This window comes from Schistocerca americana, chromosome 1 (genome assembly GCF_021461395.2).
Source record: "Schistocerca americana isolate TAMUIC-IGC-003095 chromosome 1, iqSchAmer2.1, whole genome shotgun sequence".
In the NCBI taxonomy this organism is placed as follows: Eukaryota; Metazoa; Arthropoda; class Insecta; order Orthoptera; family Acrididae; genus Schistocerca; species Schistocerca americana.
Genome location: NC_060119.1, coordinates 531686615 through 531698788, shown reverse-complemented (window position 1 = coordinate 531698788; position 12174 = coordinate 531686615). Strand labels below are relative to the sequence as shown.

General features: G+C 39.8%; 1 protein-coding gene across 3 annotated transcripts in view; it reads right to left on the bottom strand.

Moving 5' to 3' along the window:
• Window positions 1-12174, bottom strand: part of LOC124605423 (inter-alpha-trypsin inhibitor heavy chain H4-like) — a 262768-nt gene that overhangs the window by 215682 nt on the left and 34912 nt on the right. Inside the window, exons 11-12 of one of the 3 annotated variants that reach the window (XM_047137117.1) lie at window positions 9199-9292; window positions 4461-4499 (exon numbers count right to left, since the gene is read on the bottom strand). The exons of the other annotated variants lie outside the window; for them this stretch is intronic. Coding sequence (XP_046993073.1) covers window positions 4461-4499; window positions 9199-9292 — 133 coding nt within the window. The remainder of the gene's footprint in view (window positions 1-4460; window positions 4500-9198; window positions 9293-12174) is intronic. 3 annotated transcript variants of the gene reach the window in all.

The following is a 12174-nucleotide window of genomic DNA, read 5'->3' as shown; positions in this document are numbered from 1 at the left end:
AATGAATATTCTGTTTGTCATGATTTGAATATTTCGACAGAATTTCGGATGAAGTACCAAATAGTGTGTAAATTGTCCACGTGGATCCACAGCTGAAACGAATTTCTTGTGCGAAAACGTTTTACCCTGTGTAGGCTATAACTTAATTTTTCTCCGAATGATTAGTTTTGGTTTGGTACTGTTTCTTGAGTGAAACGTGTATCTTGACATGGGAATAAAGCGATTCTTTTTTAGCATTAATAGTACAACACTGCCCGAAGGAAAGTTGTGATAGTAAAATGTACTTTAGAGAAACAATGGACGCAACAGTACAACAAAATGTTCTTCAACAAATACCAGAATAATTATTATGAACTTCTATACGTTACAAATAAGAATCCTCAGATTTTTTTTTTTTTCCTGTTGCTTTCGTCATTATAGACGGAACTGTAATTTATTTTTAATCGCTATTGGCCATCTTTACATCCTTTATAACCAAATAGTTCTAAGGATATCAAACGTTGAAATAGAGTTGAGGAGCACTACGGAGCACAGCAGTGTACTGAAGTTGAATTTGACCCATGGGAAATCCGCAAAAGAGTACACTGGAAGCAACTGCAATGTAGTGTCACTGAAACATGCACACATTAAGTTCACAATAACTTACTATGGAGATTAGTATCAAGCATCAATGTACCATACGCTACAACAACGTATTTTTATGTGAAAAATGTCTCAGTTTAGATACGTTTAAAGACAACTAGGAACAACTAAGTCGAAGGCTTATTTCCGGATCATTTTATTGTTCCTTGACGTTACAAATTTCGAACATTTTGTTCGTCATCAGAAAGCTGCGTTTCACTTACAAGGAAAAGCATTAATGAACTGTAGCAATATTAATTATCTGTTGTATGTTTTGACTGTCGTGTTACAAATGAAAACTTTCCAATTATTCGGAAAACATCCAGATTTGCTTTCGATTTCAATGAGAGATGATAAATACGAAGAAACCGAAACTCAGATTTCTATTGTGAGAAGAGACAGATACTTTGCTGAAAATGATATATTCCTAGCTATATCTGACATTTTCAGAAAAGGAGAGAGAAATCAGTTATAAATTTCTTAAAATATAAAGATAAAGCTAGGAATTTTTAAAAAAAGTTTAAGATTTCTACTTCCGTGTACAAACACAGTGACAAAGAACCTAATGTCGTTTTCTTGTGGGAGACGTTCTATAGGCACTTTTTCATCAACATCCTCTAAACAGCGATTATCGAATATGTTCGATATTATTTCAAATAGTAATGGACAAAGTCCATGCTTTACAGCAAGAGTTTCTTATTCCGTAAAGAATTTTGTCTTGTAGGCCTACCAGTAAGGCGAAGTGGAAATAGTATAGAGGTGGGAATCACTTTTGAGAAACTACTTTTGCCGCTCCGACTGTCACTAAATTTAAAATCACGATTTCATGTGTAATGTCATTGTCACGTATAGTTTGTAGTGTTCCAGATGCGGACACTAGCTTATCAGCGTAGCCGACTGAATGTACGGTCCATCTTGTTTATTTGTGTTGATATTGTTGAGGAACTACACATGCACTGTGTATGTATAAGTTACTACAGAAGAAAATGTCTTTATCTTTTTTTATGACCTGGCCCGCGCATATCTGGCCACAGGTCACTGCGAGCGGAAGGCTGTAGCGGATCCGAGATACGCACGCGTTGTCCATGAAATTTACACGAGCAGTAATGCAAAGAGTTATGCAAACAATTATGCAAAGAACTGTAAAATTGTTATGGGAATATTTCTTTATATTCTATCTACAGTGAGAATTATTGAACGTGTTTGGAGTCTGTATAGAACCTGTTTGTCAACGCTGAACTACGCTGATGGAGGGAATTGACTGCTGAAGTAATACAGAGTTTTGTGCTGCACTGTCGCTCACCGTGAGTCTTCTGTCACCAAGAGACGTCTCGTGCCCTAAAGGCAAATCCCCGTAAGGATTACCTGAACATCCAAGCGAAAACGCGTCCTCGGAAACAATAGATCATTACCACATGAAACTGGAAGACTACAAACTGTAATAAGGTAAACTCCTAAAACAAAAATTCAGTTTTAGGGATGCGTTCTGTTTTCAAAAATTTGTTAGTTACGTGTTCCACAGATCATTTGAACGATTATTTTACCAAAATGGAGTGGAAGGAGTCAGTTTACTGGATCAGAATACATGTTTAGTGTTGACATTAATGAACATATTTTCTAGTCCAACCCATGCAACTACACTTAAAAATTAATATTTTTCTTTTTTACTGTCTTGCTACTAGTTTTTAAGCCGAAATTCATCCAGGAATTAGAAGCAATTTCCCATGAGAAATGACTTCAGATTAGAAGTAAAACTTGCTTTGGTATCAGTCAGATACTTTGTGTTCTTGCGCAAACGATCAAAAATTTTTGTCGTTGCATATCGAAGTCCTTTCTTTATCACTAACAGCTTTAATAATTCGCGAGAAAGGTCTTTCTTCCGCCATTGTTGTAAGTGTGAACATCACAGTTATTATCAAATTGTGATGGATTAATTACGTCGAATTTCATTGCCGAATATATGTATCGTGATGGCACAACTAAAATTCCTAACTCTTTGAAGAGATTTATGCATAACGACCGGAGAGTGAACAACAAGTACTATTCTTCGTGCTCGCTGTTGTACAATCAGTTCAATCTAAGTGACGAGTTACCCAGAAAATTATTCCATAAAACATTATTGAGTGGATGTACGCAAAATATGTCAGAAGGTTGATTCATTTGTTTCCGAGACTAGCAATTATAGCTGTTAAGAGCGAAAGTTGCTGAACTTAATTGTTTGAAAAGCTCACTAACATGATTCTTCCAGTATGTACACCTACAGATTTGGAGCGTTCTTCCATATTTGTTGGCTTCTGTTCAAGCACCGCATAAATTGTTGATATGACTCCATTTATTCTACAGAACTCAACAGTGTGCTTTCTCAAAATTAAGGGAGAATACAGTTTCAGAGAATTACTTGAAAATTCTTTCAAAAATACAATTAACAATCTCCTCTACTGGTTTCTTTCTAATGGGGTTATTATAGAACTAGTATCGTCTGCAAAAAGTACCAATTCTGCTTGTTGAATGTTAAGTGGAAGGTCGTTCACATATACAGGCATTAGAAATGGTCTCAAGATTGAACCCTGTGGGTCTCCCTTTGCGATGTATCCCCAGTCACTAAAATTTTCAACCTGTGCAACAGTATTTGAAATATTCAGCACACTTCCTTGAATTCTGTTTCTTAAGTATGATTCACGCCGTTGTTTGTAAAGCCATCAACTGCACAAAACATAAGTTTTTCTAAGAGTGTAATATGATTTGCATAATCAAAGACCTTCTAATGTTCACAAAAAATAACACCTGGCGATTTTTTATTATTTAAGGCTTGTAATATTTGGTGGGTGAACGAGTAACTAGGATTCTCAGTCGAGCAACAATCCTGGAATGCAAACTGTGATATGTTAAATAAATTATTTCTACTTAAATGTAAGACTATTCTTGAGCACATTACGTTTTATAATATTGTAAAAGCCATTTTTTTTTAAAAATATGTACCACTTTGTACCTCGACATGAAGTGCGCCAATGCATATTCATTTCTCTTAAGATGGCATTGCCGTCATGTCAACCATGTTTCCGTACTTCATACGCACAAAAGAATGGGGTTGCTCCTCAAGTGTATAAATGCATGTGGCACTTCACTATAAACGAAGGCAGTATGTATCCTTAAAACTGAACTGGCTTTTAGCAGTTTATGTTAGTGAAGCTGTTACTTCAGAATGGCACTCCAGTCGAAAACTCGATCTTAAATAAATACATTTCATTAAGCCAAGGTAGTAAATGTCATCTTACAATACTGCAGCACTGTGACGATAAGTATACAGAAAGTAAGAAAGCTTTTGTCATTTTAACTAAGAGCTCCTTGAAATTTCCGTTCCGTCAAATGCCGACGGCTAACTTCCCGCTGAAGCTACTTCAAATGAGCAATAGAGACCCTGAAGTCTAGAATAACAGAACCAACGTCAACGTTTAATCATTGCCGATGAATTTTAGCACAAGCAAGAGAGGCTAGAGGTTAACTTCTCGTCGACATCTAGATCAGTAGGGACTGACTGCCTATTCATCTGAACGAGGACTGGAAAAGAAGCGAAATAGCCTGTCGAAGGAAGCTATCTGCTACCACGATTAAAAAACCTTTGACAAAGACGAAAAATTACTAATGAAAACAGCATGGGCGTTTGCCTCTTGCAGCTTGAGGATACGAGTCACACTAAGCATATTCCTCCTCGGCCGATAAACCCTTGAAAGTCAATAGGTATTTCATCTGCATAAACCGTAATTGACAAGACTATAAGTAATTAATTAATTTCTGAGGGAGAGTGCTGTGGAACACAATGAAACGGTGCCATCACTCACCTCCGCCCAATGAGGCCGGCACTCCATTCGGGAAGTAGCCTGCAAAACATCCGAGAAACAAAATTAGATCCTATCGTTTCTCTCTTGGTAACATACAAATACAATATCACACAAGGGGCGATCAAAAAGTTTCTGTTAGAAATCATACAGTCCAAAATCTGTATCTCAATTATCAATAATCGTTGTGAGCATGGAGACAATCATGCCTACGATGCACCAGGTTGAAAATACATGTTTCGTAAAACACTGTGTTCTGCTGCGTGAAGAAATCCGTAACTGCCTGCTGCACGTCTTCGCCCGACTGGAATCGTGGACCATCCAAGGCTTTTTTTAAGGAACTAATAGTGTGATAATAGCCTGGTGTGAAATAAGGACTACAGGGCAGCTGCACGAGTGTCACCCACTTTAGTTGGCATAACTTCTGCATTACGAGGTTTGCGATATGGCGACGTGCGTTGTCTTGCAGCAGCAGCATCCCTTGACGCTCGGAACTTGGCGTACCATTCGACAATGACGGTTTTCGACAGACATGCTGCCCCATAAACATTCAACATTCTCCGATGATGTCTACCAGTGTTTGGTCTTCTACAGCCAAAAATAGAACAACAGCGCTTTGGTCCTGTTTGGGCGTATTTGAAACTAACGTAGCCGTAGCTCACGATACTACATTTACCGCGCGCAAGTCGGAAAGACACGGATGCCACACTAGTCCTTTGCGTACATGTGGGTGCTTATATACTCGCATCGGAATCGCGCTATATTGCATATACGCCGCAGTAACTCCCTCTAACGGAAACCTTTTAATCGCCCCTTAAACGACACAATGAGTAAAGTGCATATACTGTAACTTAAGAAGTACTTGGAACATCAGCAAATTTTTACGAAATCTAAAATAGTAAAATTACATTAATGTTCGTTAAATTTGGTTATCATGAGAGAGTTATTGTCTGAATGTATTTCTGAGTTGGGCCACAAGGCATGCTTGAATAACTCTGTAAGTTCATTGCGGTGACAGGTATGGATCACGTCATAAAACAGATTCAGCTTTGCAGAATGTTACGTCTGCAGCACTCTGAAAGAGCAGACATTCGAGTGACTGATAACTATGTGGAACTGGTATCGGCTGATAATCACAGCATTAGCTTCCCAACTCATGTGGTTACTCAGTGGCGATTAACTAAATGTGCTACCATGGCTGTTTGTAGAAGGTCGCTGGGGAAGTTAAGGCAATGAAAAATAAATAATTGAGCTCCAATATTTCTTGAAATTCGATGAAGTCACTCAGTATAGGACGTAAACATTTAAGTTAGTTAGTCGAGGTAGTCCTGATGGTTCCCATGACCAAACGAAAGCTAGTGCTTCTAACTTCTACCTCTGCAAGCCACAGAAGAATAGTATACTTGCTAGTGCTCAGACCTTACCGCAGAAGCAGCCCTTGTAAGAGCCGGCAAGAGAACTGTTTCTGAAATGTTTGTGTGAGATGTTACGATCCGTGTACGCTGGTTGTAACACAAGACATGGATCGGGAAATGGGAGGGGAGCCGGTGTAACTGCCCTCCCAAGCTCCCATTACATTCTGTCAATTCCATCAGTTTTCAAGGGATAATTGTGGTGGTAATCGTGACTGTAAACGCAACGTAAAGAGAAAATCAGTAAGAAATTTCGTAGGCATGGATTTTCAGATGAGCGATTACTTTCAGCTCATGGCGATAAATAGACAATAAAGCCTCCAAACGGTCACATCCGTGGACCGGATACAAAAACTGTTAATCTATTGAGGACTTGCCATGTCGAGGCGGAGAGCAGAGAAGGAAAACATAACTTGGTGCTTACGTAGGAGGATAGCATTTCGACATTATTCTTGGGAATGATTTCCTCAAATTCCGTTACTCAGTGCGGTGGAGAAACTGCAAAGGCGCAAATGCCGTGGGGAAAAATGTGTATTCCATTAATTTATACCAAAGCGTTGAAAATGAGTACCATCCTATTTATTCGTGATGGAACAGGGACAGTTCTCCGGATGCTTTCCCGTCACTGTCAACCTTAGCTAGTAGACGAAACTGTGTGTACTGTCTCCGACATGTCAATAAATGAGGTGATTTCGAATTTATACGTATTTCACTGATCAGTATCTCCACATGTCGTTTCTTCTTTGGTTGATGGCATGCACGCTGTGGACAGCATTGCCTGCAGGTTAACAAAGGCCCAACTGCAACTCAGTACCTGTGAACGTATTTCGACTTCTGTCGATTCACCCACTCCCATCAGCCATGTAACATAGAGTCTCCCAAGGGCCCTACATAAGATCGACACAGCGCAGCAACCCGTCACCAGGTCACCTGATCTGTCCGTAAATAGCAAGCCTGCAGGTTCAAAATGGCTCTGAGCACCATGGGACTTAACAAAGCCTGCAGGAAAATCGCAGAGATCAGTCGTTGATCGCTCGTAATTCCCAAGCAATCTGATAATTACGAAACAAAGAATCGGACATTTTTGGCACCACGGCTGGCCGGCTGCAATTTATTTGTGTAGAAGTTAACGTTCTTTTGTTTCTTTCTGCTATGCTCATGTAGAGTAACGACTTTACATTAAGATTTATGGTTAATCAGAGAGCACGAACCTCTCTGAAAACGAAGTTGCCACATATGTCGTGAACGAATACAAACCTAAAAACGTTAATAACCTTAGAACTTGAAGTGAGCATTTTTGAAGAATATATTACAGAAATTCACGTGAAGTTCATAGTAATAGTCAAAATATACTGGGAACCTGCTGGTGATTTTGAAATAACTGGACACTTTAATTTTTAAATAGAAAGAGATAATATTAACTGGACTTTCAATTAAAATTATGGGCACACCCATTCTACAGCCATACTTAATTACTCTGTCATCTAATGTAAGTCGTTTCCATATAATGTACAGCAAGCACAGCAGAAGGTGTGCAATCGGTAACATTTAAACTTGCTGAAAAAAAAACGAAGCTCCTACAAGGAGATAAAGAAACAAAATGAACCTTCACGGGTCGAGTGTGTACACGGTGCTATGTCAGTGAGTAGATCGAGTCAAATTTCTAAATAATTCGGCAGAGTGAGCATTGCGCTCCCTCTGGTCTGGACGCATACACTGATTCCGTTGGGAATAGTGTCATAAAGCCGTTGTATCCTCCCCTGAGGCAAGCAGGACCACAATTAGCTAACCCTTCACATCGTGCATGCTGGCACTGGGATGGAGATAACATCCTAGTTGGTCCCACACACGTTCCCTCGAAGAAACATCTGTGGATCCTACCGGCCGTGGAAGTTCTCCACTATCACATAGACAGTTCATATAAATACTTGCCATGTAAGAGCGAACATTGTCCTATTGGGAAATAGCACCACGATACTGCACATGAGAGGTAACACACGAATGCAGGATATCTGTGACGTAGCTATCTGTCGCCTGTGTTACCTCAGTCACGCCTTGACACATAGTCATACCCGATGGCTGACTACACCATGACGCTAGGAGCATCACCGCAGTGCCTTCCTAACACATCCAAAGACCGTGACATCTCGGCAGATCGCTGCCATGGTGATTCGTCATGGTGAAGAAACTCGATACATCGCTGCACACAATGCAATGCCATGGAATAGCAGTCCATGCTCTCCGTTAAAAGTACCAATCCAGATACAGTCATCTCCATGTTCTTTGCAGTGATCCTCAACATCTGACGCAGATCACCTCCATTATATACCATACCAGTCGTAGTAACAACACTACACACGTACAACACAAAGCACTCTCTTGGCCGTTTTAAGAATTGCACGGAATTGCAACTCAAATCATTTACATACCCGACGTGCACGAAGTTCCTCTGATTCCGAGCATGTCTTCTGAGTACATTAACTTTTTTGTCATTCACTATAAATAGACAAATCGCCATTTCAAAGACGTTGTGTACAGACTCGTAGTTAAACCAAAAACTTAATAAACGAAAAAAAATCGAGGACTTTAAGATTTATTTGCAATATACAAACGGGAAAGATGCACATAACCCACTTGACCTCAACGACCAATCATAAGTATTCTGTAAAATAGCTTCTGTTCCGAAGAAATGAGTTCCAAAACAAGTTTAATAAATTTCAATTGCTAATTAGTTGTTTTCTTGCAGTATTTGTCGAGATACAGAGGTCAATAGTTACTGTGCTGTAACAGTTCATACTCCACAGTAGAACGTCACGACATAGCGGCGTTAGAAATACTGATGGAAATCGCTTGTAAAATCTATCGTGTGTGCCTAGGTCGAAGTGAACGATCGACTGCAGGAGATACCGACAGCAGTTTATCGCTCGAGTGTGGGGCCCTCCACAGCACACAAACCGAGAACGAATTCCCTCGTCGCAGTTTGAAATGTCATCATCAACAAGCAAGGCTACGAACTTAAACCCCGCATGATGCATCCTCGTGTTCAGCATTAGGGCCTTGAAGTTTGTAAAATGGCGCTATGGATCATATGAAACTGTGACGTCCAAGGACCACAGTAAAAGCAGGATAAAACCGTATTTCATTTTAAGAAGTTATCTAAACAGAAGGCGCTAATAAGGGAAATAATACTAAAACGTAAAGCCTTTGATATATAAACAAAATTTCTCCCAGGAATATAGAGCTAAATCATAGGTGTATTAAAAAGAACAGTTGAAAGTTTGAAATAGCTTGTTTTAACTGAATAAATGTCGTTCATTGACAATATTTACCTCCACGGTTTCCACCGGCGCGTTTCAGGTCCACGGCAGATGTGTCGTTAGGTTTGACTACCACCAATGACGTCACGGGAGTCACGAAAGAGTACTGAAACACATTATAGCGTCACCGCTTCAGGTCTTGATAGTTGGTAACACATATAGTTGTTTATCAACATGTTTCTCTCGTGAAAGACAATAGTGAGAACGATCTTGCTATAATTGCATTACATTATGTTACATCAGTCTTATTCCATAGGCTCCGCAAGGAGGACCATTTGGATGTGGTAGGAAGTTACAAATGTCCATTTCATTCAAGCACAACACAATGAAATCTCTGTACAGTAATTAGCAACACAACAATACAGTACAGTTTGGTGGTGAGCGCAAGTAATAGACTTTTCAGAAGTACGTGAGTGATTGAGAAACAGTATTGGCATTATTTATCTAAAGTTGTTGCTTGTCTGCATATCCGCTCCAGTCCTATTAAACATCGGTTCACTTTTTAGCTGTAGTTATAGGAAGTCGAAAAGAGAACGTGGAGGGTGAGGATCTGAGAAAATAATACAATAGTTAGGAGGGCTGTTGTTGGCCTATGACGTGTGGCTCGCCTGCCAACGACTTTTATAGTTTTCCTGAAGCTCAGATTGAAACTGTAGTCGCCGTTTATTATGGGAAGGCACTGCGCTTTAGCCGCGCTTAGCCTATCAGGGGGACTGCCCAGTCTCTTCTGACGCCATTATCGATGCCATTTCAACTCGAAAACAGAGAAGTGAAAGGTATGGATAACTGCTACTCAAATAAGTAATCCACTCATCAGTTCATTAAATCTGGTACGGCCAAAATACTTCAATATTTTCTCCATCTACAATGAAGCATATGAGAAGTACGAACCAGAACATAGGGAAAGGATACCTGTCTTTCGATTCATGAGAGCACACTCTTATAAGACATTTCTCGTAACGTAAAGACTAGCGGTGTGCGTCGCTTTATACTGCGTCTATCACGGGCATAAACACAAGTAAACACTCAGATGTAATAACCTGAACTGCAAAATACACCATTAATTACTTAAGACAACGCACGTAATTATTTGTTCTCAGATTTTGCGCATCTGCAACCAATGTCACTGTACCTCTTAAGAAATTTCGTTTCGTGTAGACTATCGACGGCCCTTCTCCTGAAAGTATCAGTATGGGAGAAATTATTCGACACATACCTCGAGCAAGACAAGCAATCTTCGAATAAATTATAATGACAGATCATAGAAGTTAATTGGTTGCATACTGTTCTGAAGAAATTGCGTCAATGCCTAAGACATTGATATATCGCATGGTAAAGCGTAGGATTAACAGACAGCAGAAGCGAAATGAATCACTGGCAGAGTATCTTATACTAGATTGCGAAAACATATGAAATGTAACTTTAATTTTTCTGTCGCCAGACGTGATTCAGGGAAGTGATGTATGAGTTTTACGCTTAGTTTCAAGCAACACGGTTAAAACGCATTAGGTTACGTTGATCTCATTTCTGAGCTACCATAATGTGACGTATATTAGGAGGAAATACAGGTCCATAGCAAATAACGAGAATGTACTACAACGTTGAAATGTTACGTAAAGCTTTTCCGACAAGGAAGTTATTACGATTAACAACGGCTTGTCTTGATAAATGAGTCTGGCGAGAAAGTATAAAATGTTTTGTTTACTTGTCCGGCCGCGGTGGGCGAGGGGTTCTAGGCGCTTCAGTCTGGAACCACGCGGCTGCTACGGTCGCAGGTTCGAATCCTGTCTGGGGCATGGATGTGTGTGATGTCCTTAAGTTAGTTAGGTTTAAGTAGTTCTAAGTTCTAGGGGACTGATGACCACAGATGTTAAGTCCCATAGTGCTCAGAGCCATTTGAACCATTTTTGAACTGATGACCTCAGATGTTAAGTCCCATAGAGCTTGGAGCCACTGGAACCACTTTTGTTTACTCTGGCATAAACAAGACTGTTTCCTTTCATTTTTTAGTATGCCACAGCGGCAACGTGTTGGGAATTAAGTTGTAAATGATACAGAGCAACCTGTCTGCTGGACAAACAGACATTTGAGGAGTTCATTTGTAGTGGTGTAAGTGCAGTTTAGAGAAAAGAGTGAATACAACATGCTAGTTACTTCTGTATGTTGCGTGTGGTAGCATTTCAACGAAAATCCACTGATTATAATGGGGCAGATGCGTTTTTCGGAGGACGCTGTAACGGCAACAGATAACAGCAGCAACAAAAGGAGAGAGGTTGGCTCAATACAAAAAGCAGAACGATCTCAAACGCAGCAACAAGCTTTCTGCAAGACGCCGTAAACAAAAGAGAAGAAATGTTTGATATAAGGACAATGTCATGGACTACAAGAAAACAGTGGTGGCTGGGCTGTACTATTATGTAATATCTTGTCCTAGCACGTCCTGTTCTCGAACCATCAACGGAACAAACTCGCCCGTAAAGTGCAATATCACGTATGTCGAAGTACCAATCTATGATCTACTGACATAGCGATCTCCTCACTGTGTACACTTTTAATTTTGAATTAATATTACAATGTCCCTCGTTTTTGAAGTACATGTTGTTTATACAGGCACTGATAGAAGGCAAGGTGAAAACTATAACAGGTGACAAGGAATTGTATAACATAGGAGTTTGTACAGAACTGTTTCGCCCAGTCATTTATTGGGAAACCTGCAGTTTATCATGGATTACGAAACCTGGTGCCATTCAGCATTTCTCACATTAAGAAACGTAGCCAGAAGTGAAGAAAGTGATCAGCGACAGATAAAAGTCATAGGATTAACCGTATTCGAAATCAAGGTTTTCGGATCTGAAGTCGATCATGTCAATACTGAGACACTGAAACTCAACTTTTAGTTATTTATCATTATAAAAGGTTTTATTGTATCTCTTATTACTGCATGCTAATCACACAGCACCATCTGCAATACGAATACGTCGGACACAC